A 26,106-nucleotide genomic window follows, 5' to 3' on the forward strand; every position below is an offset into this window, starting at 1 on the left:
GCCATTAGGTATAAAGGCCGTTTAGGGCTTTAAAGGTCAGCACCAACATTTTGAATTGTGCTTTGCAACTTACTGGGAGCCAGTGTAGATTTATTTAGCACCGGTGTTATATGAACCCGGCTGCCACTCCCAGTCACCAGACCTCCTTAAAATGCATGAAATTAGGTAAAGATAAAGGGACCCCTGACCATTAGGTCCAGTCGTGGCAAACTCTGGGGTTGCAGCGCTCATCTCGCTTTATTTGCCGAGGGAGCCGGCGTACAGCTTCCGGTTCATGTGGCCAGCATGACTAAGCCGCTTCTGGTGAACCAGAGCAGTGCATGGAAACACCCTTTACCTTCCCACTGGAGCGGTACCTATTTATCTACTTGTACTTTGACATGCTTTCGAACTGCTAGGTTGGCAGGAGCTGGGACCCAGCAATGGGAGCTCACCCCGTCATGGGGATTCGAACCGCTGACCAGCAAGTTTCTGATCAGCAAGTCCTAGGCTCTGTGGTTTAACCCACAGTGCCACCCGCATCCCAAAGCGCATGAAATTGGCTGATGATAAAAACAGGTTCAAACTGTGTGGCTTTCTCCATTTTTCACCCTCTCTTGCCAAGGTCTGAGCCAAGAGGTGCATCTTCACAAACAGATGAAAAGTGCCATGTTGGGGGTAGATTCACCTCTGAAGTTATTCTAGAGATGAGAAACTGTGGCGAAGGCCTTACATGGGGAGCCCCACTCCCCGATCCCTACCTATTGATGGAACCACAGGTTGGGGGACTCTATGGCAGATCTTCACACATGAGCAAGGCGATATGGGAGGAAATATACTGGGAGGAAATATACTAACTATTGTGCTGGAATTGGCCTTTTCACTGCTTGAAAAACAAAACACCACACCCACATTTTGATACCGCTGTCATTTTTAGGCATGACCTTCTGACAGGCATACTTTTTTTGTTTTTCGTTGAGAGCCTGCCTATTGAAGACAACACACCCTGTTACAGCTTTACCTCCCAATAGTGGTTATGTTAAATATAAAAAGTCTGTTGGGAAAATAGCAAAGCACCCTAAAAATCAACTATGGCAGAACCCAAAAACATTTGTCCTTATAGGTAGAAAAGTGGATTTAAAATAATTTCTTGTGGAACCTATTTTCTCAAATGATTGCTTTCCTGGCAACTTATAATCTAAACCAGGTAAGGTGAACCTTTGGCCCTCCAGATGCTCGTGGACTAAAATTCTCATTAACCCCAGCAAGCATGGCCAGTGGGCAGGGATGATGGGAGTTGTGATCTAGCAACCTTTGAAGGACAAAATGTTCCCCACAACTGACTAAAATTTTTCGTAAAGTGGGTGGAAATTGTCAGCTTTAAAAACAAAAATGTACTGTGGTTTGGAATTGTTATGGTTTAGCATTTTTCATACCAGAAGTGGAAAACAAGCAGGGTGGATATCTTTGACGTTTGCTGTTTATTTGATGCACTGGCAAACTTAAATTTTATATTCTCCATAAACTGCTTATAGGCTTTCTTTACAGTTGAGCAGTGAACAAATTCTGCTCAATAAATCAAATGATTGTGTATGTCAAAGTTTTTGGTAATGAGGCAGCTGAAGGCGGAAGCCAGATCTTGATTGTCCTTTGGAAAATAGGGTTCAGGAGAAGTGTTAAATCTCTTTGCGGTTCCTTACAACAGACCTGAATCTCCATCTCCTCTTCTTCCTTGGTATAGCTACTATTTGCCAAATTTTTAAAAGATGAGAGACCTTATCAGGGATCGTGGCCTCTAGTTTGGTCTTGCGATTGGGAGGTATTCATGGAAAAGAGGCCTGTAGAAGCTTCCAACCCTCAAAACTTCATTCAGAAAGCAGATGCTTTGGTGCTGCTCAACACCACTTAGAGATTGCAGAAACTTCTATTAGAGCAGCATTTGAAAGTTTGGGTGATGGTATTCTCTGCTGGCTTTTCTTGAACATTAACACATTGGGTGCTGCAGCCCTTCTTGGAAAAGAGAAGAGTATTTCCTGTAGAGGAAGATTGATTAGTGGGACCACGACATCTATGGATAATAGTAAACCAAGCTAGTGCCTCTCTCATTTTTGTACCATTGTTTCAGGCTTGGAGAGTTGGTAAGGTTGCCACTTTTATCAGCCTGTGCTCCTGAACAACATGGGATGCAAGCATTAGCAGGTGACCATTCTCATCTTCATGTGCAAGACAGAGTGGGTGATTAACCAACGTGAATAGAGGAGGCTGCTATTTTTACTTCTGAGCAGACAGCAGCCCTGATTAGGAGAGAGGACATCCTGTCTTCAGAGGACTGCACCACATCACCACTTAATCCCTGCATTTAAGTTACAGTTTACAGGTAGCATGCATCAAGCATGTCCAGTAATTTCTTGGACTGAGAAGCCCAGTCCATTACGTCCTTGACTGCAACTGCCCCATGATTGCAAGAGCACACAGCAAATGCCCCAAAGCACACTTTCTCCACAAATTGTACACAAGGGAACCACTGTGACATGTCTGACCATTCATTCAAAATGACTGTATTGACCTGGGGAAAGGCTGCAGTTCAGTGGTAGAGCAGCCGTGTTGCATGCCAAAATCTCATGTTCAATTCCTGGCATCTCTGAGTAGGATGGAATGAGACTTTTGGCTGAAAGGTTGGAAAGCTACTGCCAGTCAGTGCAGGTAATAATAATAATAATAATAATAATAATAATAATAATTTTATTTCTATCCCGCCCTCCCCAGCCGAAGCTGGGCTCAGAGTGGCTAACAACAGTAAAAATAACACAATCAATTAATTGAAATACATTCTAAAATCAATTCAGAGTCAAATTAATGGCAACCATTGGGCTAGAGTTCTTGGAGGATTACAGAAGGAGGGGATCAGACTGTGCCTTGGCCAAAGGCCTGGTGGAACAGCTCTGTCTTGAAGGCCCTGCGGAAAGATGTCAAGTCCCGCAGGGCCCTAGTTTCTTGTGACAGAGCGTTCCACCAGATCAGGGCCACAGCCGAAAAAGCCCTGGCTCTGGTTGAGGCCAGCCTAACCTCCCTGTGGCCCAGGATCTCCAAGATGTTTTTATTTGAAGACCGTAAGGTCTACCAGGAGATTGAGCCAGCTGGACCAATAGTATGATTCAGTGTAAAGCAGTTTCCAATTTGGTAACTATTCAAAGATCTAAATGGCTGCTCCAGAGGGTAGGACCCAAACCAAATGGATTCAAATGTCAAGAAAGAAGGTTCTGACTTAACAATAGGAAGAACTTTCTGATGCCAAGAACTGTCTGACAGTGGAATGAACTCCCTTGGATGGTGGTGGACCCTCAATCACTGGAGGTTTTTAAACTGACGTTGGGGTGGCCATCTGTCTGGGATTCTTTAGCTGTGTTGCCTGCATTGCAGGGGTTGGGCTAGATGACTTTTAGGGTCCCACCTCTACAATGCGATGAGTCTATCATTCTGTGGTCCTGTCATTACATACCAAAGTAGACGGTCTGTTTGTAGCAAGACTTCCCCACGTGCAATCTGCAAGGACGTTTCCGCTCAAGGCAGATACCTTTCGGATGCTGAAAATGACAGTGAGCACATCTGATGCTGACAACTAGAGAAAAGCAAAGATACCAAGATCAACAGGTGAAAGGTGCAAAAATCACCCAACCTGTTAACAATCCATCAGAGCCAATTCACTCCTTGCTTTTCAAATTGTTTGCTTGCAATGTCAGCCCATTCTTGGTAAGCCACAAAGAAAGAAAGATGGCAGAGTTAATGAGCAAACCTCCAACTCACTAACCTCCAAACGCATATCAAAGTGCCTTGGAGAGAGAACGGGCAGAGGAGCACAGAATCTCTGTCCAGGATCCTTTCTCTGCAGCTGTGTCTTCCACCTCCTCCTGCTCTAAATGGGGGGAATTGACTACACTCCTTATAGAAACAGGGTGCAGGAGAGGGGAAACTTCCTGTCTTGATCCCAAACCTGCAGGGCCCTTTGATAATTTTCTCCAGATCGTAGAAGCCTAAAAGTTGGTCCTGAGTGGGTGGCTGTTTAAGCAGCTTACTTCATCATTTCATTCTCCTCTACAGGACAGCTGTACATTTAGCAGGTGAACACACAACAGCCTTGCTGGTTAAAATGAGACTATATACCTACCTACCTACCTACCTACCTACTTAACCAGTAATCTATATTGATCTTTGCACACACACTCAGATTCAATTGGCCCTAGACTTTGGGGAATGTATGTACATTAGCGACAATATCATGCAAAAGTTTGTATGCGTACATTGAGATACATGCAGGCTAACATTCTGTAAACTTTCACAATGGCTTTTTGACAACAGCAGCAACCATCACAGACTGATGCAGAAATATAGAGAACTGAATTTAAGACTAGAAAAAAAATCAGAAACTTACCCACTAGAGACTTACCTATCTCAACAGACAGCAGCAGCCAGAACCCGAGATACAGAAGGCTATTCATGTTCTGTTTTCTATCTTCGTCAACACTATGTGCAAGGAGGGTGCAGCTGGAATCTGAATTTATCTCCACCTCTGACGATCAGATGTGAGGTGAGCCTGTGATTCGTTTCTGGAGGACACACCTTTTAGTTTTGCTTGAATGAAAAACCCCCGACGCATCCTTGTGATCAGAACGTTTTATCCTTTTGAGTCATTAGGTGCATGCATGAAGGGGGAAGGGGTTGGAATTGCTCTGCCCAGTCCCAGCCTCTGCATATTCGACTGCCTGCCTGTACAGAGATTATGTGGCACCTACAAGTGGTATTACACGTGATCTTAGCTAAAACACCAAGAAGCAATACAAGAGTGTCGGTTCCCTAGAAGTCTTTGTATGATGTATGAGTCATGGTGCCCATGCAATTTATACTGAGCACAGACCATCAGATGGGTAGGTGAGCAACAGGAGAAGGGACATGGATTGTGATTTTCATTCTATCCTATCTAGACTTAGGCGAGGATTTTGGAGCAAACCTTTCTTGTCCATATCCTGGATTTTAAAAAAATGTTTCATCAATTCATTGCTCCCCCCCATTTTTTTTTACTGCTTCCATCCACCACCCAGATTTTGATTGTGCAGAGAACTCAGGTGTATGTTGTGATATCACAATGCTGAATGTTTATGAATCCATTTGGATGTGTTTTTTATTGTGCTTTAATGATGGTATCAGGTTGGTTATACATCTCACTTTCAATATTCTTTGTGGCTATAGTTTTGGGGTGGCCCCATTGTTTCATTTCCAATCAGTTCCTATCTTATAAGCTCATGCTGAAATCCCATAACTTTTTATACCACACACTTTTATTGTACTATAACCCCTCTGAGCAGCAGTAATGTGGCAAGATCAGGGAAGCATCACAGGACAAAGCAGAATAAATCTAACACTGTTGTACTATTATTGTGTCAATAACATGTTGCAGAATACATCCTCAATAAAACACCTGTCTGGAGGGGCCCCATGTCTGTCTGGAAAAACTGGACCTGTAGAAACTCCCAACTTAATGAACATTAAAGCTCCTAACACCTTATTTTCCTATTGCATTTGATAGCTAAAAGGACCACAAATGTTTCATTCTTTCTCTCATTTGTTGGTTGCCCCTGGAAACTCTCAAGGACAAATATTTGGATGCTACTACAGTGCAAAGCAACTGAAATCATAACCCATTGTGGCTGATAACTCGCCGGTTTACATGGCTTTGACTGGAGACTAGACAAATTCATGGTGCTTAGATCTATCATTTGCTATTAATGGTTTGTTGTTTTTGTTTAGTTGTTTAGTGTGTCCAACTTTTTGTGAACCCATGGACCAGAGCATGCCAGGCACTCCTGTCTTCCACTGCCTCCCGCAGTTTGGTCAAACTCATGCTGGTAGCTTCGAGAACACTGTCCAACCATCTCATCCTCTGTCGTCCCCTTCTCCTTGTGTCCTCCATCTTTCCCAACATCAGGGTCTTTTCCAGGGAGTCTTCTCTTCTCATGAGGTGGCCAAAGTATTGGAGCCTCAGCTTCACGATCTGTCCTTCCAGTGAGCACTCAGGGCTGATTTCCTTAAGAATGGATAGGTTTCATCTTCTTGCAGTCCATGGGACTCTCAAGGGTCTCCTCCAGCACCATTAATTAATGGTTTAGGGATTATCAATGGCTTTTAATCTATTCACACTGAAATGGATCAGGTTCTGGAGCTCCTCTTAAAAGGCAATCCATATCTATTGCAAGTCCCTTGGTTTATTAACAAACTTGGACACAGTAGGCGGATTGAGGTGGATTTGTTCCAAGCATTGATGTTCTTTTTTGATGTACCATCTGTTGGTACAGCTGGAAACTCAGAATGGTTTTTTTTCTACCCTGAGATGATCTAACAGGTATCCCTACATTCCTTTCTGCTGCAGTATGAAGATGTGCTTGTTTGCTGGGTGGGGGAATGAATGGGGGAAATGTGTTGCAGTGCCTACCCAACGCTTACGCATAAGTATCAAACCACCTTAGCCGTAGGCATTCATTAAAATGTCAGATTGACATCTCTCAGGGTTGAATGACTCAGTAACTCATTAACATAGATGGCTTTATACAGCTTCAAAGGGGGATCAGAGAAATTTATGGAGGAGTGGCCTATCCATGGTTGTTAGTCGTGGCAGCTAAAGAAGACCTCCAGGTTCAGAGATAGTATGGAGCCCAGAGATGACCCAAGACATTTTGCTACCTGAGGAAAAGAACAAGGTGATACCCCCTTCCAAGGATGGGGAACCCTTGTCAACCCAGAGGCCACATTCCCTTCTTCCAAACAGTGAAAATTCACCAGCATTTTAGTTTGGATTTATTCTGCCCCCTCACCATCTGCCAGCTAAGGCAGCCTCCTCAGAGTGCCCAACGGTAGGGTCAGCCTTGATGGTGACCATAGAAAGTTATTGCCAGTTGATGTATGCAATACAAAGCTAGATGCAGGGATGAGTAATCAGACTGTTTCTGGTCCATGCTACTTATAAATCATTTCAGCACCATTTCTATATTAACCTGCAATTGAAATAAACTGACAAAAATTTGCTTTGGAAGCTAGACATAGGAGAGAAATTAAAGGACCACCCAGACCCTACAATCATCATCTGAGGCCCTTTCTCATGTGCTGCCTCCATGAGAGGTCCAGAGGGTAGCAACATGAGAGAAGGCCTTTTCCACAGCTGCTCCCTGTTTGTGGCCATCTAAGTTGGTGACCATTTTTGCATTATTTGAAAGAGACTTTCATACATTGAACTATGCACTGTGTGAAGAAGGACCTTTTCCCTGCCCCAAATCTTCCAAAATTCAGCATCATTGGATTGCCCCGGTTTTAGAATTATGAGATAGGGAAAAATTGTTTCCCCAGCATCATGTAATTTAAATATTTCCTTAAAGTGGGTGGAAATAGGCACTTTTGATAGCCTGAGCATTTATTTTTAAAACATGAACTGTGGTTGGAAATAGTTACAATTTTGTATTTTTGGATACTGAGGGCATGAAAAAAACAAACATTCGATCTCATCTAGCCTGGCCTTAAGAGGAATCTGTAGAAAGGAGGTATCTGTAGAAAGGAGACGTGCAGTAACTTCCAGCCCATGAAATTTCACCCAGAAAGCAGAATCTATGATGCTCTCCACTGACACTGAAACACCACTACTGTGCCTTAGTGGTTACAGAAATTTCGATCAGAGCAGCAAGTATAGACTTCACTCACTGTCTTAGGCTTCATTGGTGTCAATACATTTATGCAAGCTGAAGAGCAGCCCTTGATGGTATGGAGAGGAGTCCGTCCTGTAAAGGAAGAAATATAAGGGTGTATCCAGGTACTGGCAAACTCCTTCCCCTTCCTTCTGATCAAATGCTTTGATGTCAATCACACATCTACAAGTGAATTCTTCTAGATAACATAGGATTATACCATAGATATTGCCATCATTGTACCATTGTTTCAGAGGCAAAAACCTGGTAGTAGGGTTGCCAACATTGAGTATCCTCTGTTTCTCTGCCTTTAAGAATCTCATGGTCTGCAGGCATTCAGCTGATCATATACCTATTTTTATTTAATTTTATATATCACCTTGAGATATGTGTGGAAAGTGATTGGTTAATTAATTAACCAATCATCATTCTCATATCTGCGCAGTGAAACATTTTGTCTATAAATTTCTGCAGAGCAGAGTGATGCTAAGACAACATGAGCAGATAAGACTCGTTTTTTTAATGAGTGGTTGGCAACCCTGATTGGTAGGATTGGCCTACTGTTATCAGGAACTGCATCACAGCAGCCCACCTTGTTACCATTCTTCTTTGCCCTATAAATTCCCCACCCTCTAGTCACTTGTCTTGGAAAACATGGACAACAGGTTGCATTTAATGAGAGAGTGAACAAGAACAGTGTACACTGTGAAGTTGATCATTTTCACCACTCCCCAAGGTCCCACTCCTTTACTTATTGCTCCACCCAGCAGTCTAGGTGCCACCCCCAGGTGCTTGGCTCTGCATGGATTCTTGAATATGGATTTCTATTGCAGGCTGGAGTTCCAAGAGAATCTCAGCTCTGAGTCTCCCTCATTCCCCCAACATGCCCCAGAACAGAGCCAGAAACTCTGCCAGCCTGAGAGCTTGAGTTAATTCACTCATGGAAGTCATGGAAGAGAACCAAAGATAAAAATGAAAATCAATCACCCCCCCAACCCAACACACATTTCTTCTCCCCTGGCTTAAGAAATGGTGATGGCTCCACCATGAGTCTCCACCTCCCTCCCACACTCTGTAGGATTGCTTTGTAGAATGCACTGGATTACTCAATAGCACTCCATAAAATCCATTTCTACCTACCTGTGTGATAATTCTGGGAGCTTTGTCCATTAATTGCTGTAGAAGTTGGCTGTGGTTGCCTTGTGTTGATGTGGAGAAAACCCATTTATATGCTCCGAGAAAGGCTTCTTTCTTGGTTATTTATTTACAATAGCATTGGGTATACCACCAATTAATGCAATAGGGCGTGGTGGCGTACATGCAATAAAATAAAACACCATAAAAACCATAGGAAATTATTGTTAAAAAGACTGGTTTGGAAAAAAAAGTTAAACAGTCGCATTGGCCTGTCTGCATAAAAAGGTCTTCAAGAGACACTGGAAAATCAAGAGCTAGGGCAGCTGCCACATCTCTGTTAGAAGAGCAAGGGACCAGTGACACTAAATGCCTGGCTTCTAGTGGAGGCCAGCTGGGCCTCTGTAACATGGGGACAACTAGCAGTGCTCCTTCCGATGATCTGAGTAATCAAGCTGCAAGGGCTTACGTGGTCCTGGGATATATTACTGAGTCGTGAGTAACCATAATCACTTACCAAAATAAACCATCTGCTTGTAGCATGACTCCCCTGAGTGCAGTCTGCACGGACGTCTCCATTTCTCGCACCCTTTACCTGGGAGCTGATATGCACACTGGGAGCACTTGATGCCAGCAACTAGGGGAAGATGAACCAGGAAGTGAACTATGAACTTTGAAAGAGAATCGGCTGCTAAACTGACCTGGTCCCAGAGGACAAGAGGGCACTGTTCCTTTTCTACCTGCTTGCCTGTGGTGGGTGTTACTCCGTTACATGTGGGTTGTAAAACAGGCTTAACATACAAAAAGAATCCGCTTGCAGGGATGGGGTAGAGATGCAGTTCAGTTTGCATTTAAAGCCCCCAAAATGGCAGTGGTGTGAGGCAGGCAGCATGAGCAGGGGTTGGGGGGAGGTCTAGGGGGAAGGGACTCAGTTTGGTCAAGACGTAAGGGGAATTTGGCAAGGATCGTGGGAAGGGTGGGGGGTTGGTGAGTGGTGAGGTTGCAGAAGTGGGAGTGGAAAGAGGGGTGGCCAAGCAAAGAGGTTGGGTGAGGTGCAAAGGGTAGGGGATTGACAAGGGGGTAGGGCAGAGTGTGGAGTTAAGCAGGGTCGGTGAATGAAGCAAAGAAGGTGCAGAGCCCCTAACATACCTGAAATTTCACTTTTCATTGGTGAAAATCCAGTCCGCCCCTCTCCCTATTTACTTCCAAATTTGCATCCAATAAAATCAACTGGTTTTGCCTCTATCTTTGCCTCCATGAAAAAGTCAAACTAAATAATAAAAATTAAATAATTGACTATACCAGGCCTTGGAACCAGAAACGAACCCCGTCCTCACTTGAATCACACATCCACAAGAGAAGCTTCACAGTTGTGGCATGGAAATTTAATACACATTAGTCATCTTTAATGCTATAACCATTTGAAGGTAATTCAGCAGTAACACAGAATTATGTAGGGCTCTGGTAGCAACAAAATGATTACATGAGCAGAAGATGACCCATTTTCTTGATATGCCATTCTGAACATGCTCCCTCAGCTGCAACTGGTGCAAAGCTTATTCGAGCTCCTGTAACAACATTGGAATCAGGTATACGCTGATGGAGAAATGCAGAGAACTGAATTTAATACTGGGGTGGGTAGTGGGTGGTGAAGAAATGGAGAGAAACCAAAATTGACATGTTGGCCCATCACAGACTTACCCAACTCAATGGATAGCAACACCCAGAACACGATATTCAGAAGCCTATTCATGCTGCCCCTTCTGCCTTCACGTCAGCACTGCGTGTGAGGAGAGTACAACTTGAATTTATCTCCACCTCTGAGGATCAGGTGTGAGGTGAGCCTGTGATTGGTCCACAGAGGACATACCTTTTAGCTTTGCTTGGATGAAAAGCTACGAGCATATCATTGTGATCAGCTGATGCAGAACATCTAATCCCTTTGAGTCATTTGGCGCATGCATGAAGGGGGAAGGAATTGAGGTTGCTCCTGTTCTGTCTAGTCCCAGCCTCTGCACATTCAACTGATTGTCTGTACAGAGATTGTGTGCTGCCTACAAGTGGTATTGCACGTGATCTTAGACAAAACAGCATAGAATTCTTTGTATGCTGTACGAGTCTTGTTGCCCATGCAATTTCTACTGTGCACAGGGCACTTAGATATATGTGTTGGATATTCTTTCTGTGTGAGAGAGAATCGTTTGTCCCAGAAACGGAGAAGAACAGAAAAGAAGTTTCAAGAGGCAGCAGAAGGCTGAGATTGTTTTGTCTATGCAAGGACATTTTCTGTGGGAACTGTTCTTTGGACATGTGCAGTGTGACAGGAAGTAATGATAACAATGGTTCCGTGTAACTTGTTGTGAGTCTCTTGCTTGCACCTTGCCGTGAGAGAAGCAGAGAGAGAGAGTCTTGGACTCTTGTTGGACTCTAAGCATGCCTTGACCATGGCAGTGGTGAATGTCTGTATATAGTTGCTACCAATATGCTTTTATACCTGTCAAGTAACCTCCACACTTGACTGAATCTTTATGGTGTCCATGAGTGTTTATTGCCTACTGTGTGTAGCTTCAACCCCGAAGACGCTTCCAAGGAAGGAGCTGCGTTGAGATGTAACTTCGCTGAGTATAGGCGCACATGGGCAGCGAAAGTGATGCTGGACCCAATCCTTCTAAATCATCCATCAGAGGTTGATGGAGTGATCCAACACTATTGGCATTATTTTCTTTTTTAAAATATTTTTTATTAGTTTTCAGTTACAATAATCCAAGAAAAGCCTCATTATAACAATGGCGAATTATAATACCATTAATAATGCCAATCATTCAAAAGCCAAATTATACAATTTACGTGGCCCCTCTGTGTGCTAGAATGGATGGTTTGATGATTTACTTTATTTCTGCATTCTTATAAATTTCCATTTCACTTCAGTCAGAATAACAAGCTCTTATATCCAACTGCAATTTTAACGACTTCCATTCGCATTAACTCATTAATTTATTTATTGTCCTACAGGTGAAGCATTCAAACTCTCTCTTTGTTCTTCTTGTGCGTGGCAATTATTCTGTCCATGATGTTTCTTCCTGTCCTTGTAATATATTATGTCTATCTTTTGTCAGTTGTTGCTGTTATCCATAATAGACATTATTTTCAGCTCTCCTACCCCACTTTCTCCTTCCCCCTTGATGATCAGGTCAGGTGAAGACACACACACACACACACACACACACACACACACACACACACACACACAAAGTTATGCCTCTCCCTGCCTCTTTCTCTCTCTCATGCACACAGACAGCATGTACACTCTTCCATCTTTCCCTCTCTTTTCATGTGCAAGCATTGATATTATATAGGGTGAATTCTGCTTGCCCCTTATTTGGGTGGGTGGCATTGCGACCTGGTTCTGTTCCCCCATCACAATCTCCTCCACTACACCTCAACAAGCAGGACAACCAAGTCAACACACAGACCAAAAATACATACGGTACTTCTCTCTCTCTCTCTCTCTCTCTCTCTCTCTCTCTCTCTCTCTCTCTCTCACACACACACACACACACACACACACACACACCTCCATTTCTCTCTTTTGCACACATTCAAGAGACACCATACTGTCCTTCCAGTTCAACATTTTTGACGTCCTCCTTTTCCCCATCCTCCTTTTTTTTTTTTTGTCAAGATAAAAGTTAGCCTGCAAAACATAAGGCTGTGGTCTCTCACCTGGTGTGTAGGTAAACAGAGTGTTTTGGTCTTAGATGGGGCTTTGATCAGAATCAATAAGCAACTGTCTGTGTTGTTTGTTCTTGAACACAAGCTCAGATCCTCCCAGACCTGTCCTTTTGGTGACTCCCACAGAACAAAAGCAATGAAGATTATACCAAAACTCACACTCTTTCAACCTCACCCTCGGTGTTACACCGCGGATGAAACTCACATCCCCTTACTATTTATGTATATGACAACAGCAGCTAGGATATCATATGCACAGAAATGGAAAGAAGAGAAGGTTCCAGTGAAGGAGGAGTGGCTTCTGAAAGCAAAGGACTATGCAGAAATGGCATAGATGGAGAGATGTGATGAACTGAACATAAGGAGGGAAAATGAGAAACTAAAATTGACAGATCCATGAAAAGCAGACCACTGCCTCCACCAAGTACAATTCATTGCCAGCTAGTTCCAAAACACTGGCAGGTTTTGTGCCAAAAAAATTAGTTGCACAAACCGTTCCTTTCATTCTACATCCTGAATATAGTTGTCGCTTCAGCTCCTTTCCACAATGATGATTTTTTTTAGAAAGAGAAAATGCCTCTGTGTGAAACCACATCACACAACAACTGCACAAAGGAGTGAGAAGTTCCCAAGGGCCCATGGGTGTGTGTGTGTGTGTGTGTGTGTGTGTGTGTGTGTAATGTCCAATGCACCCATGTTTCAAACAATGTTCTTCAAGGAAATCAGAATTCTATATATTGTATACAACTCACTTCTACTCAGAGTAGACCCATTGAAATGAACAGACCTAAGTTTGTCATGTTTCTTACTTCCAGTGGCTCTGAGTAGGACTAGTATTGGACACATCCGGTAATATTTTAATAATGTTAAAAACAAAGTCAATGGACGGGAAATTTATGGAAGCTCGTCTCCGTCATGGTTGTTCTGGAAAGAGAGAGGCATGATAGGCAAAGAATGTCTGCACACCAGGCATTTTCTAATTAGGATGTTTCTACTTTGGTACCCAAAGTGATGCCCTCCAGATGTTGCTGGAGTTCAGTCCCCATCAGCTCCAGTCAGTATAGTCAATGGTTGGGGATGATGAGAGCTTGAACTTTTGAAGGGCACTGTGGTGGCTACTGTTTTTAGCTGCTAGTTTTGAAAGCTAGTGATGGGTGGCCTGCCCCTTGGGTACCAAGTTGTAAGTAAGCCAATAAAAGTTACTAGCCTGAATCAATCAACCACTAGGGGTCTAGAGGGGTGAAGAGTTGTGTTCCTCCTGGAGCAGCCCACTCATTCACTTGCATGGAACCCCATGCACTCCCCTAAAAGCCAACTCTTCTCACCTACATCTACTTAAATGCACCAATCCCAGCTCATTACACTGTGCTGTTAACTGCACAGTTGCAGGGGTCAGTTGAAAAGTTGACAGCCCTTCACAAAAACAAGAGCCATTTGTTTCAGAGACTAACCATTCCTGTTGCCCCTCCTTTGATCTTTAGAAAGGGATTGTTGTACCTGTGTTAATGTTTAATGGATCTTTGTACACTGCTCCAGGTCAGCCCTTCATAAGCATCCTGGCTAAATATCCAGAACAAACCTGGTGCGAGAGTTCCAATTCACAGCATGAACAAGCTTTTGTCAGTCGGGTTATGGATCCTGCTTGCCTTTTCAATGGGTAGGTTTCTAAACAGGCACCACCAGCAACTTCAGAGTCCTTAGCTGACCATATTCTTTATGCTTGTACGTATGCTTGTCTGGAAGGTATGATTCCTGTTTTTAACTGATGGGGTTGTTTTGGGTTGAGCTGCTCAACATACAACTTGCTGGAGACTGGAAAGCAGAGGTGAGTAGTTCTAATATATGCAAGGAACTGAGCTCATCCTGGACCCACAAGCCAGCTTTAGTTTTTGCTGATCACCCCATAGAAAGGAACTATCTACTTTGTGAAAGCACACCAAGAGCATAGCAGTTTCCAGAGGGCGTGCTATGTTAGCCTGTTGCAACAAAAACAGACTTGTGGCACCTTAATGACATGTTGACTTATTTTGGCATCAGGTTCTGCAGAACTGTGTCCACTCAATTGGATGGATGGAAAATTATTATCTGCACAGGAGGAAAAGAATGTTAGCAATAAGGTCAGAGGGAAATTTTAAAAAATGCAGTTCAGTATAATTGTATTAAAGTCTCAGTTTAATCAAAGGTGGGTTGCAGCAGCACTTCCACCATAAAATATATATTGGATAGAATATTGGTCCCCAAATGCATGTTTGCATTCAAGGTTGGTCATGGGAGGTGCTATTTTTCTAGAAAAAGAGGTTCTGGAGCTCACCATTAACTTCTCCCTTGTTTTCTGAGAAGTGCTGGAGCTGAGCTCTGACTTGAAAAAAATATATCTGGTCCTGGGCAAGAAAAGGTCAAAAACTGCTTAGAAAGGTGATACTATGCTTGATCAGCCAATGGACCTATTTCCTATAAGGCAGCTTACTGGACTCCTATCAAACTAAATGAGGAATTGTTGGGCTTTGCTGGATTAGGGGACCCCAGAGTTGGGCAACCTGTGGCCCTCCAGATGTTGTTGGACTCCCATCAGTCTCAGCCAGCAGGGCCAGTGATCATGCATGATGGGAGTTTGAGATCAGCAGCATCTTAAGGGCTGCAGGGTCTCAATTCCTGGGGTAGAAAGCTTCTGTTGGACAAGGCACTGATCCTAACATTTTTTTATATCAAAGACTAAAATCAAAGTGACTGGGACAGTAGACCTGCTTCAGGAGAGTTAACTGTCCAAGCTGCCCCTCAGGCTGCAGAGCCTTTGGCCCACTGGCCCACCCGCCCACCAAGTATTCCAGTTTGCCATGCGAGACCATTTTTGTGAAAACCACACCCATCTGTCTGTCAGGTGGTGTCACTCCATTGGGCGAGGGTTGATGGGGGTAGTCAATTCTTGCAGAAAGCAGGACTGAAAGTAGGAGATTTAGGTGTAGTAGGTTCCACGGTGCCACTGCTGTCTAACTTTGAGGTTGTCCATCCACTGCACTCTCTGTCCACTCACCTGTAAATCTCCTGGTGTCATGATGACATGGGTGGTCCCACCACCTGTAAAAGTTGGCCCATGGAGGTGGTGTTGGAGATAAAGAACTGACCCACCAAGCCAAAAAACCTCCCCTCCCTTTGCTTTAAGAGCTGCAGGCAATGAAGAAATCAGCAACTGTTCAAAGCATGTCTGCACATCCTGACCACTGTTGATTACAGTTTCATTTGTCAACTGATGGGTCATCAGGCAAACTTATGCCATGCTGTTTCCCAACTCTGTATTTATCTACCCTCCTCTCCAGTCAACAGCCTCAAATGCTACACCTGTTTGTTTGAACTTAAGAATGGCACCTGTCCTTCACCAAAGCCTCCCTGTATAGCACAATCTAGGGAGTCCTGCTTCCGGCAGAAGCTCTTTACAGGTAAGGTGTGTGATTCTTGGTCCTAATGGGGCTTGCTTTGGGACTCTGTGTATCTATTTATTTGTACTGTCCAGAAAGGAATTCTTAAAAAGAGAGTGAAGAAATGTGCCCCTTGCTCAATACCAAGGATGGGGAATCTGTTGTCCTCCAGACATTGTTGGACTCCAACTCCCATCACTCCCAGCCAGCATGGCCAGTGCTCAGGCATGATGGGAGATGTAGTCCAGAAGCATCTGGGCAGCCACAGGTTCCCATTCCTGCTGCAGAGACTGGAGTGGGCCAGCATTTTTTTAGTCATGCCCACAACAACAGGTCTTCTTCTTTCAACATCCACTGCTGCCCACGGTTGCCATGAGAATGTAAGAAGATCCTTCTGAATCAGGCCACTGGCTCATCTCGCTTGGCCAACCAGATGCCTGTAGGAAACCCACAAGCAGGACCTCAGCAGAAGAGCACCCTGCCCTCCATGGTTCCCAAGAATTGACATTCAGAAGCATGGTTGTCTCCAACCTTGGCAAAGCCATCATGGATAGTAGCCACTGTCAGCCTTCTCTTCCACGAATTTGTCCAGTTCTCTGTTAAAGCCATCCAAGTTGGTGACCATCACTGCCTCCTGTGGGACATTGTTCCACAGTTCACCTATGCGCTGTGTGGAGAAGTGCATTCTTTTATCTGTCCTGTATCTTCCAGCTTCATTAGATGTCCATGAAGTCTAATGTAATGAGAGAGGGAGACAAAAGGCTGCCATGGTGAGACAGGTGGGATGGTAGGTGAGGCCTGGGCAAGGGCACAAAGCTCTCCGAGGCGGACTGACCAATGGAGGGATAATAATAATAATAATAATAATAATAAATTTTATTTATATCCTGCCCTCCCCAGCCGAAGCCGGGCTCAGGGCGGCTAACAACAATAAAATAGTACAACATTCTAAAATAATTTCCTTATAAAATTAATTCAAATCAAATTGATGGCAAGCATTGGGCTAGAGTTCTGTGAAGATTGCCAAGGAGGGGGTCAGACTGTGCCCTGGCCAAAGGCCTGGTGGAACAGCTCTGTCTTGCAGGCCCTGCGGAAAGATGTCAAGTCCCGCAAGGCCCTAGTCTCTTGTGACAGAGCATTCCACCAGATCAGAGCCACAGCCAAAAAAGCCCTGGCTCTAGTTGAGGCCAGCCTAACCTCTCTGAGGCCTGGGACCTTCAGGATGTTTTTGTTTGAAGATCGTAAGTTCCTCTGCGGGACATACCAGGAGAGGCGGTCCCGTAGGTACGAGGGTCCTAGGCTGTATAGGGCTTTAAAGGATGGAGGCCAGCGGGTGTGCAGGTGAGCGAATAAGTGCCAATCTGGCACCTGGAGGCCCCCGTCAGCCAGGCAGCCAAGCCACTTGCTTGTGTGTCTGGCTAGGCAGTGCTGTGCTCCTGTGGGTGCACATGCAGCCACCCCACCTCTCCCAGCCAACTTTGTTCTCTGAGCCTGGAGAGCCAAAGGGAAAGAAATTGACCCCCCCCCCCCCGGTTCAGGGGCAGTCCACCTCTGAATTTTGAGGGTGCTGAATTTTGTCATTTACCATAGGTGGCAAAATGTATTAGTCTGGTCCAGATTTTCAGTTGGACATATAAGCAGGCAACTAATAGGAACTAGATAGGAAGTCTGCCTTCTTATAGGGGGCTCACTGATTTTTCTCTTCCTTTCCAGAATCTGTTCTCCTTTATACTACAGCAGGCTGTGCCTATGACTGCAGGGATGTAAATGGAGGAAGGCACATTCATCACGTCAACAAATGCTGCACTACAGAAATGTGCAACTCTCCCTAGGCTTGGGATATGTATGAATGGGCTCCATGCATCTTCTGCCAGATTTGAAGCAAAAGATTCTTTATTGATTTCATGCTATTGTCATCTGTTTTTCCTGGAAACCTCTCTTATTTGAAATACCTTGGGGGGGAAAATCAACCTTTAATTACCAGAAGTGAAGAAATTGTTGCTCTAAAATTTAAATGAACTAGGGCAGTGATGGTGGAAATTCCTGGACAAAATTCTCTCCATTCAAAGCCAATAGCAACATTTTCATTTAGGGTTGAAAAACATTGGAGTTTAACTGATGGATCTATTGAAACCTTACTCAATTGGCTGAAAAATAATATCTGAATAATTTGGAATTCTTTTCTTTGTAAAAAAGTTAATTAGTTTTAATGGATTGTATTCAACTATTAAGGAACAGAATTTGTGCTCTGTCAATGGAGCTTTCCTTCCCACATTACAACCCCAAAACTATTTTAAATAAAAACTCTTATTAAATCAAACAAAATGTTACAAAAAAGTTGTGAATTTGCCCAAACTCCTCACCAGGTTAGAAAGTAAAAATGCAAGAGTGGGGGCTGAGGGGGAAGGGAAGGCTAGGATTATGCAAGCCACCTTTGTCTGCTTCTGCTAAAAGTCTTAAAATGGAGTGTGGGATCAGACAACAATGTAGACAGAACGACACTAGATGGACCAATGGTCTGACTCTGTGTGAGGCACCTTCCTCTCACAGTGGCTTTAATGAGATGAATCATGGTATTTATAAACAGTTGCATATTTCGCATAGACAGAGCCAGTCCTTCAGTTTGGTCCTTTGCATCGACCACTAATAAACCCTTCAATGGGTTTTAAGGTTTTCATGCAGGCTGGTCATGTATTTCAATGGAAAAGTGGAAGGCTTTAAAAACAGACAAATAAATATCAAATCAGCAGCTACTTTGTGAAATTAGAAGTGTGTATCTTCTTCAGTTGGTAGAGCATGAGACTCTTAATCTCACAGTCAAGGGTTCGAGTCCTGCGTTGGGCAAAAAGATTCCTGCATTGCAGGGGGTTGGACCAGATGACTTTCACAGTGCCTTCCAACTCTATGATTCTGTGATTCTTTTATTACTTCTTTTTTTTAGGTAGGCTGCACAGCCAGCCCAAGAAATCTTGATGTCTGGTGCAAAGTACAAGGTGGTGCTGTTTGTTTGTTTGTTTGTTTGTTTGTTGCATTTAGAATCATAGAGTTGGGAGGGACCACAAGGATCAGCTAGCCAAACACCCTGTGTTGCAGGAATCTTTTTGTCCAAAGTGGGGCATTTGTATCCCACCTTGCCCCCCAAGGAGCTCAATGTAATGTACACCATTCTTCCCCCCCTCAATTATTCCCCACAACACTGTGAGGTTTGTTAGATGGAGAGGTAGTGACTGGTCCAAGGTCATCTAGGGAGCTTCATGGTCAAGTTAGGATTTGAAGCCTGGTCTCCAAAGTTCTAGCTCAACATTCTAACCACTACACTGCACTGGCTCTCATTCCATGTAAAATGTTTGAACCGTCTGAAATTTGCATCAGCTCCAGGGATGTATACCAGAACTTTCAGTGTGCACAGTTAAATTGGAGTCAAAGGCTCTGTCTCCCTAGTGCAACAAGGCTTTTTTAAAAAACAAAAAACAAAAAACAGAATTTTTGCAGTTGGGAAAGCGACAGGGAAGCACATTGAAAAATCTGCGATGAATGAATAGTTAGGGAAGACATATCAACATCACACAAGCAAATCTGGATGAAGAGAGGGTGAATTAACTGAGATAATTCCCCAAACACTTGATGATAACACCAGAGGGAGAGCATCCCGTTTTGCCATTTGAGACAAAACAAAGTGCTGCCGAGGTTTGCAAATCAGTCCATGAGGGTAAAAGGGTTTGTTGCCCTCTGATGTATTGTAGTCCAGCAGTTTCTTGTTCCAACCTAATTGCGGACTGTAGCCGATGAAAGCTTATGCCATATCTTGAATTAGAAGACACACATACCCCGATCCTGTAACAGCTGTTCTTTCAGGAAAGCTACTACAGGGCTGTGAAATATGTCGGAATTCATGCTCTTAAAATGGGAGATACTGCCTGCAAATTTCATCCACTTCTGGCCCAAAAAAAAAGTCAGAAGCTGTTCATTTTGTGTGTGTGTGTGTGACATTTTAGGGTACATGCCTGTAATTCAACAGGATTTATTGTCTCTGGAGGGGTTACTATGTCTTCAAATTGCACCCACTTCTGTATAGCCTTTTTGAAATGTCCTAATAGTGAATCGGGATGGGGAAAGAAGTAGATTAGACTCCATGAGTCATATTGGGTAGTCTCTGAATGGTCTGTGAGAAAAAATGGTTTGTTACTGAAGTCACATCATTCGGTCTGAATCAAACCCAGTGGTCTGTGTTGCCTGCCATCCTTCCCTTTGCAAATATGGGCAGAAGTTTATGTGAGAAGCACACAGCCCTGCAGTGTAGATGGTTGCTTATCATACCTGCAAGTCAAGTTTATGTGTACCCCTTGTGCTGGTCCTGCCTAGATGGCTCATAACACAAACTGGGAAGAACCTGAAGTTAATTTGGACATCCATTGTGTCTGGATCCTGCCTGGCCATTTACACAGCACACAGACTTATTTCTTGGGATAATTATGGTCTTCAGCTCTAATTCCAAAAACAGACTATGCAAGAACCTTAAGACCACAAGGGTATGCATATGTCAGGGCTGGGGAATCTTTTTTTCACTCAAGGGATATATTCCCTGCTGGGTAACCTTCCAAGGACTGCATGTTAGTGGTGGGAAGGGCCAGAGACAAAACAGGATGAAGCAACAAATGTCAATGTTACTTTTGCATGGTAGGTAAGTTTCTGCAAACAATCACACACCCTTCACTTTCCTCATCCAGGACATGCAAGAGGCATTATCAGAGTTGAAGGACACATTCCACCCAGACAGAAACTGTCATGGAGCTCTACTCAGATTGATCCAGAGCAGTACTCCAATGTATAGTTAGCAGAGTAAAAACTTTAACACGTTGCAGGATTCCCAAAAAATAGACCAGAGGCGATTGTATTTCATCCAGCAACTGAAGGCCAATGAGCATAATGGTCACAAATCCAATACATTCAGGATTGGCACTGTCCATAAGAATCTAGTTGCAGCAGACTTAAACTTAGAATAACTTGTAAGAAGACTAAAACTTAACACTAAGCATACTATATAGAGAACATCACACCAGAAGGAAAGAGAGATAGAAAGAGAGTGAAACCCAGGCTCCTTCTGGCCTTACTATTATAGTCAGCATGACCTTGACAGGAAGAGATAACAAAACCAGTTTAAGCCAGCTGTACTCAGCTTCTCTGAAGGAATAACCCAAACATCATGAACCTTCTGCTAGAAGCTTCCAGAACCCTCTTGAATTAATTAGAACAGGAAAGATCTCTACACATCACATCAATACTATCTGCACCAAGAAATGCAAACTGACTAAAACACCTGGGTCCAGGGAGGAGGGTTGAGTGGGTGTGTAACCCAGGGAGGGGCCTCTCCAGGCCTGAGGTTCCCCACCTCTGATATAAGCACTGAAGGTACTCTCACACTGAATTCATAATCTTCACATCTTGACCCATCACCTGCCTGGGTCATTTGGGAATCATTCTATGCCTCCCACTGGCTTCCCTGAGACTACAGCTTCTCCTATATTTAGACTAATTGATGGAAATGGCACCTAATGGTCCAGCATTTGGCAACAGAGCACTCAAATGGGCAAAGGACATCCAGTTCCTAGGCTGTACTTTGCTGCTAAGACTGTAATCAACCACCGTAGCAGGTGGGAGATGTAACACGAGGTCCCTCCAGAAGCAGCCTATAGTCTCCATGAGAGTTTAAATCCATTATCCGGAGTCACGTTTTGTTGTTCCTTCACCATCTCCACCAAGGAGACCTTGTTGTTCTGGGTTGTCAAGAATGGCAAGAAAGCCCAAGATGATTAACTTGGTTGTGCTTCTCGGCATTTTAGCTCTGCTCTTTTGTGAGTAAAACAGATGGGGTGTTGTCAGTCTCGGGTGTGGAGATAATTCCATTGCTTCATGTTACACCATTTGCAACCATTAAGTCTCTTCCATTCTATCTTGGTATGAATTTTGTGCATTTCCCATACATATGTGCTTTATGTCCTGTAAGTGTTTGTTGTTGTTATTAGCAAAGCGGGACCATAAATGTTAACATTTTTTGAAATGGCATGAGCCTCTGTAAACAAGGCTTCAAGTGATTTTAATGAAGTCAGTTTATGCACATTATTGATAAGGGGTGTTTGGGACAACTTTTAGCATACACTACTGGGACACCTTTAGGGACGCGGGTGGCGCTGTGGGTAAAACCTCAGTGCCTAGGACTTGCCGATCGTATGGTTGGTGGTTCGAATCCCCGCGGCGGAGTGAGCTCCCATCTTTCGGTCCCAGCTCCTGCCCACCTAGCAGTTCGAAAGCACAATTAAGTGCAAGTAGATAAATAGGTACCGCTTTATAGCGGGAAGGTAAACGGCGTTTCCGTGTGCTGCGCTGGTGCTGGCTTGCCAGAGCAGCTTTGTCACGCTGGCCATGTGACCCGGAAGTGTCTCCAGACAGCGCTGGCCCCCGGCCTCTTAAGTGAGATGGGCGCACAACCCTAGAGTCGGACACGACTGGCCCGTACGGGCAGGGGTACCTTTACCTTTTTACTGGGACACCTTTAACAAGATGAAAGGTTACACCAGCACTATCCTATGAAAACAGGATGCTGGACTAGATAGGCCTACAGAGCTCTTCCTGTGTTCTTATGTCATGTTCTCTGCATAATTCTTGTTCAAAATGAATTCTAGTTTATTTTCCATATAAATGTTATCGTAAGCTATTCCTGAGATTGCACATTGTAGATCAGTAATGATGACCAACAGCTGCCACAACAAAATGGCCTCGTATATATTAGCAGTAAATGCTTACTGGACCTCAGATCATTCTGTAACTTTATCTTGTATTAGTTTTGATGCACATGAAGCTATTTAGAATTAGGGTGGGTTGTGATGCAATTTCATGCTAAATTACTTCCTCCTTTCAAGCAGCTGAAGCTATCAAATGCAAGGTGTGCAAATTCCAATATCCTGGTTTTATCTGTTTCAAAGGAAGTGATGTATGCACAGCCTTACGTTGCAAAACAACCTATATCAAAGAAGGTATGTTTGCCTTGAAATTAACTCTTATGTGTTAATTTAAGTGGGATGGAGTGGCCATACTAGTTTCATGGCATGTGGGTCATTGAGCCTGTTGCTTACTGGAAAGGAGAGGGGTGAGGAGGTGGTTGTGTTGCAAAAGCACTGGGAGAGCAGTTCCAGAACTCCTGGTGGTGCCTTTGCACCAAGCCAATCTCCTTGCCCTTCTCCCTTCTGGTAAACAACAGCGATCCAACTGCTGGAAAGCAAATGTAGCAGTTCCCTCGAGCTACTTCTGTACATGTCTCATCTCACCGGCTTATTTTCTGTCTTTTATTGCTATGTGCTAGACTAGGGCTTATCCAGGGATGCAGGTGGCGCTGTGCTCTAAACCACTGAGCTTTGGGCTTGCCGATCAAAAGGTTGGTGGTTCGAATCCCTGTGACGGGGTGAGCTCCCATTGCTCGGTCCCAGCTCCTGCCAACTTAGCAGTTCGAAAGCACGCCAAAAAGTGCAAGTAGATGAATAGGCACTGCTCCGGAGGGAAGGTAAACGGTGTTTCCGTGCACTGCTCTGGTGTCAGTGTTCTGTTGTGCCAGAAGTGGCTCAGTCAAGGTGGCCACATGACCTGGAAAAACTGTCTGCAGAGCGGACAAATGCTTGCTCCCTCGGCCTGTAAAGTGAGATGAGCAACCCCAGAGTTGTTCGTGACTGGCCTTAACTGTCAGGGGTCCCTTTACCTTTAGGGCTCATCCAGACTTCCTTTGTTGGGCCATTTCTAGGCACAAGTTCAAGCTTTAAAGCTCCACATCTGAGTAGGCTTTTTGTTTTGGTCTGGTGCTTTCCCCAGGAAAACCCACGTTTTACCACTGAATCAGAGCAAACAGTGATCAGGTTTTCCATGGATAGCTTCATTAATGAACTCCCAAATCTGGAATCCCCTTAGAACTGGTGCCAAAGTTTTGCAATCGTTTTGCAGTGAAGGCCCAACGTTTGCAGCACCCCACAAATGGAGTAATTGATACATCAAAGCGGGGCTCATAATTAATGCCCCAAACCCAACGTTGTTCAATTCACTCCAAACAGATGCCAAACTCTGGCAAAAAGTTTTGCAGCATTGGTCAGTAAAAACCCTGTGTTTTGCAGCGCCCCAAAAATGGAGCAGTAGACATTCAAACCCGGGGGTCATGGGGTCATCAAAATCCCAACGTTGTCCAATTCACTTCAAACCGGCGTCAAACTTTGGCAAAAAGTTTTGCAGCGTTTTGCAGTGAAAACCCTGCATTTTGCAGTGCTGCACAAAGACCAAGGGAGGGAGCAGAGCAGGAGCCCCTGCCATGATGCTGATGCCCATGTTGCCACTGACCTCTGGCCCTTCCCTGGCTTGGAAGGAGTTGGGCACAGTGAGGGGGGTGGGGTGAATGTGGGGCCCAATGTTTTGTTCAAGTTGGCACTACTGGCTAGAAGGAAATTGGATTCCCTCTGCATGTTTGTGTGTGTGTGGGAGGGTAGCTGCCGTGACTTCTCTTTGAATGTGGTTTCACCAATTATGCCAGCCTTTCTCAAGCTTGGGTCCCCAGATGTTGTTGAACTACAACTCCCATCATCCCTAGCTAGCAAGGCCAGAGCTCAGGGATGATGGGCGTTGTAGTCCAACGACATCTGGGGACCCAAGGTTGAGAAACACTGACTTATGCATTTGTTTTTATTCCTCTGCAGTTGAACGGATGCTTTACATGGAAAAAGGATGCACCACTATACCACCTGACAGGTGTCATTATACCACCGGAAATCTTACCCACAGCCTCATGACAGTCTGCTGTAAAGGAAAAGATTATTGCAATGCCTGAGCATTTCCTAGAGGAGCATGACCCTCTAGGCTGAGCTTCTTTATGGCAGCCATACTTCTGAGACCATTTCAGCTGTGCTTTAAAAGGCTTTGCCATACAAAATTGTCTTCCGAAATCTCACCCTTTTCCTGAAAGAGGGATAATGTGGTTTGTCACCCATGGATCCTTCTCCTTAGTGTTTTCCTTTTCCTTTTCCTTTTCCTTTTCCTTTTCCTTTTCCTTTTCCTTTTCCTTTTCCTTTTCCTTTTCCTTTTCCTTTTCCTTCCTTTTTGGCGGGGGTGAGGTGTCAGTATTCAAATCTTGATAAAAGTGCTCAGAGTGCCAGCACAAAAGGACTACCATGGCGCGGGGCAAAAAAAGAGGTCACGGTATTCCATATAATTGAGTACTATCACACCAAAACAAAACAAAATCCTGCCTCTTCCAATTGCCCAGAGAGCCACGTTTTAGACATTTTCAAAAAGAAAAGAAAAGAAAAGAAAAGAAAAGAAAGATTGCCCAGGATTTTAACTGATTTTATATTTACTGCTTTTTTTAATTTTTACTGTTGCTACAATTGTTTTTGTTTTTCATGCTTTTGATCTGTTTTATATTTGTTTTATGGTTCTCTTTCTTGAAAATCTCTATTTTCAAATTCTAGATTAATAAAATTATATGGTTTTTTTGTTTTTTAAATGAATCAAAACGCATGATGGTTCAACTGCTGGTCATGGGCAGATTACCACTACCATTGTGATAAACCACAAAGACAAAATAAAATAAAATAAAATAAAATCTTTGTGCTCAGCTTTGCTAATCTAGAGCTAGACTTTTTTAGATTATAGTTCCCTTGGAACTTAAGAACTTGGGCTGGAGCTTGATTTTCCTTCCTTTGTGTACTGTGCCTTTTCAGAGACCATCTTAAAACTGATTTTTATAAGCTTCTCTGAGAGACTTTTTGACTGAAGGGTTGGGTATAAATAAATGCAGAAATCCAATGAACATCTCCACTTAAAGATGTATTGGAAGATCTAGGTCTTCAATAAGCACTGAAAAACAATATTTCCCTTTAAAAATTACATTAATATACAGTGGTACCTCAGGTTACATACGCTTCAGGTTACATACGCTTCAGGTTACAGACTCCGCTAACCCAGAAATAGTGCTTCAGGTTAAGAACTTTGCTTCAGGATGAGAACAGAAATCGTGCTCTGGCGGTGCAGCAGCAGCAGCAGGAGGCCCCATTAGCTAAAGTGGTGCTTCAGGTTAAGTACAGTTTCAGGTTAAG

General features: G+C 43.8%; 1 protein-coding gene and 3 long non-coding RNA genes across 4 annotated transcripts; 2 read left to right on the forward strand and 2 right to left on the reverse strand.

Annotated features, from left to right (window-relative positions):
- Positions 1 to 1,441: 1,441 nt before the first annotated feature.
- Positions 1,442 to 4,531, reverse strand: LOC308463908. Its single transcript, XR_013979812.1, has 3 exons — positions 4,424 to 4,531; positions 3,479 to 3,598; positions 1,442 to 2,012 (listed from the first exon to the last, which is right to left on the reverse strand). It is a non-coding gene; the product is annotated as an uncharacterized lncRNA (long non-coding RNA).
- LOC308463910 lies at positions 4,434 to 17,940 on the forward strand. Its single transcript, XR_013979814.1, has 4 exons — positions 4,434 to 4,564; positions 14,106 to 14,226; positions 15,884 to 16,003; positions 17,696 to 17,940. It is a non-coding gene; the product is annotated as an uncharacterized lncRNA (long non-coding RNA).
- PATE4 (prostate and testis expressed 4) lies at positions 7,418 to 10,611 on the reverse strand. The gene is made up of 3 exons (XM_080983782.1): positions 10,539 to 10,611; positions 9,355 to 9,474; positions 7,418 to 7,796 (listed from the first exon to the last, which is right to left on the reverse strand). Exons 1-3 carry the CDS (start codon positions 10,588 to 10,590, stop codon positions 7,669 to 7,671), a joined length of 300 nt encoding a protein of 99 aa, XP_080839908.1. The 5' UTR covers positions 10,591 to 10,611; the 3' UTR covers positions 7,418 to 7,668.
- Positions 17,941 to 21,711: 3,771 nt separating the features above from the next.
- On the forward strand, positions 21,712 to 25,325 carry LOC308463923. Its single transcript, XR_013979828.1, has 3 exons — positions 21,712 to 21,834; positions 22,903 to 23,013; positions 24,709 to 25,325. It is a non-coding gene; the product is annotated as an uncharacterized lncRNA (long non-coding RNA).
- Positions 25,326 to 26,106: the final 781 nt, after the last annotated feature.

This window comes from Podarcis pityusensis, assembly GCF_964106645.2.
Source record: "Podarcis pityusensis genome assembly, chromosome: 15".
Taxonomy (NCBI): domain Eukaryota; kingdom Metazoa; phylum Chordata; class Lepidosauria; order Squamata; family Lacertidae; genus Podarcis; species Podarcis pityusensis.

Bases quoted from the DNA above. Each gene is read 5' to 3' on its own strand.
- PATE4 (XM_080983782.1), bottom strand. From the start codon at position 10,590: ATGAATAGGCTTCTGAATATCGTGTTCTGGGTGTTGCTATCCATTGAG. The intron at 9,475-10,538 runs GTAAGTCTGTGA...ATCTTCCCCTAG, and splicing joins GTTGCTATCCATTGAGTTGG to TTGCTGGCATCAAGTGCTCC. The intron at 7,797-9,354 runs GTAAGTGATTAT...CTTCCTTTACAG, and splicing joins CAAGCAGATGGTTTATTTTG to GACGGACTCCTCTCCATACC.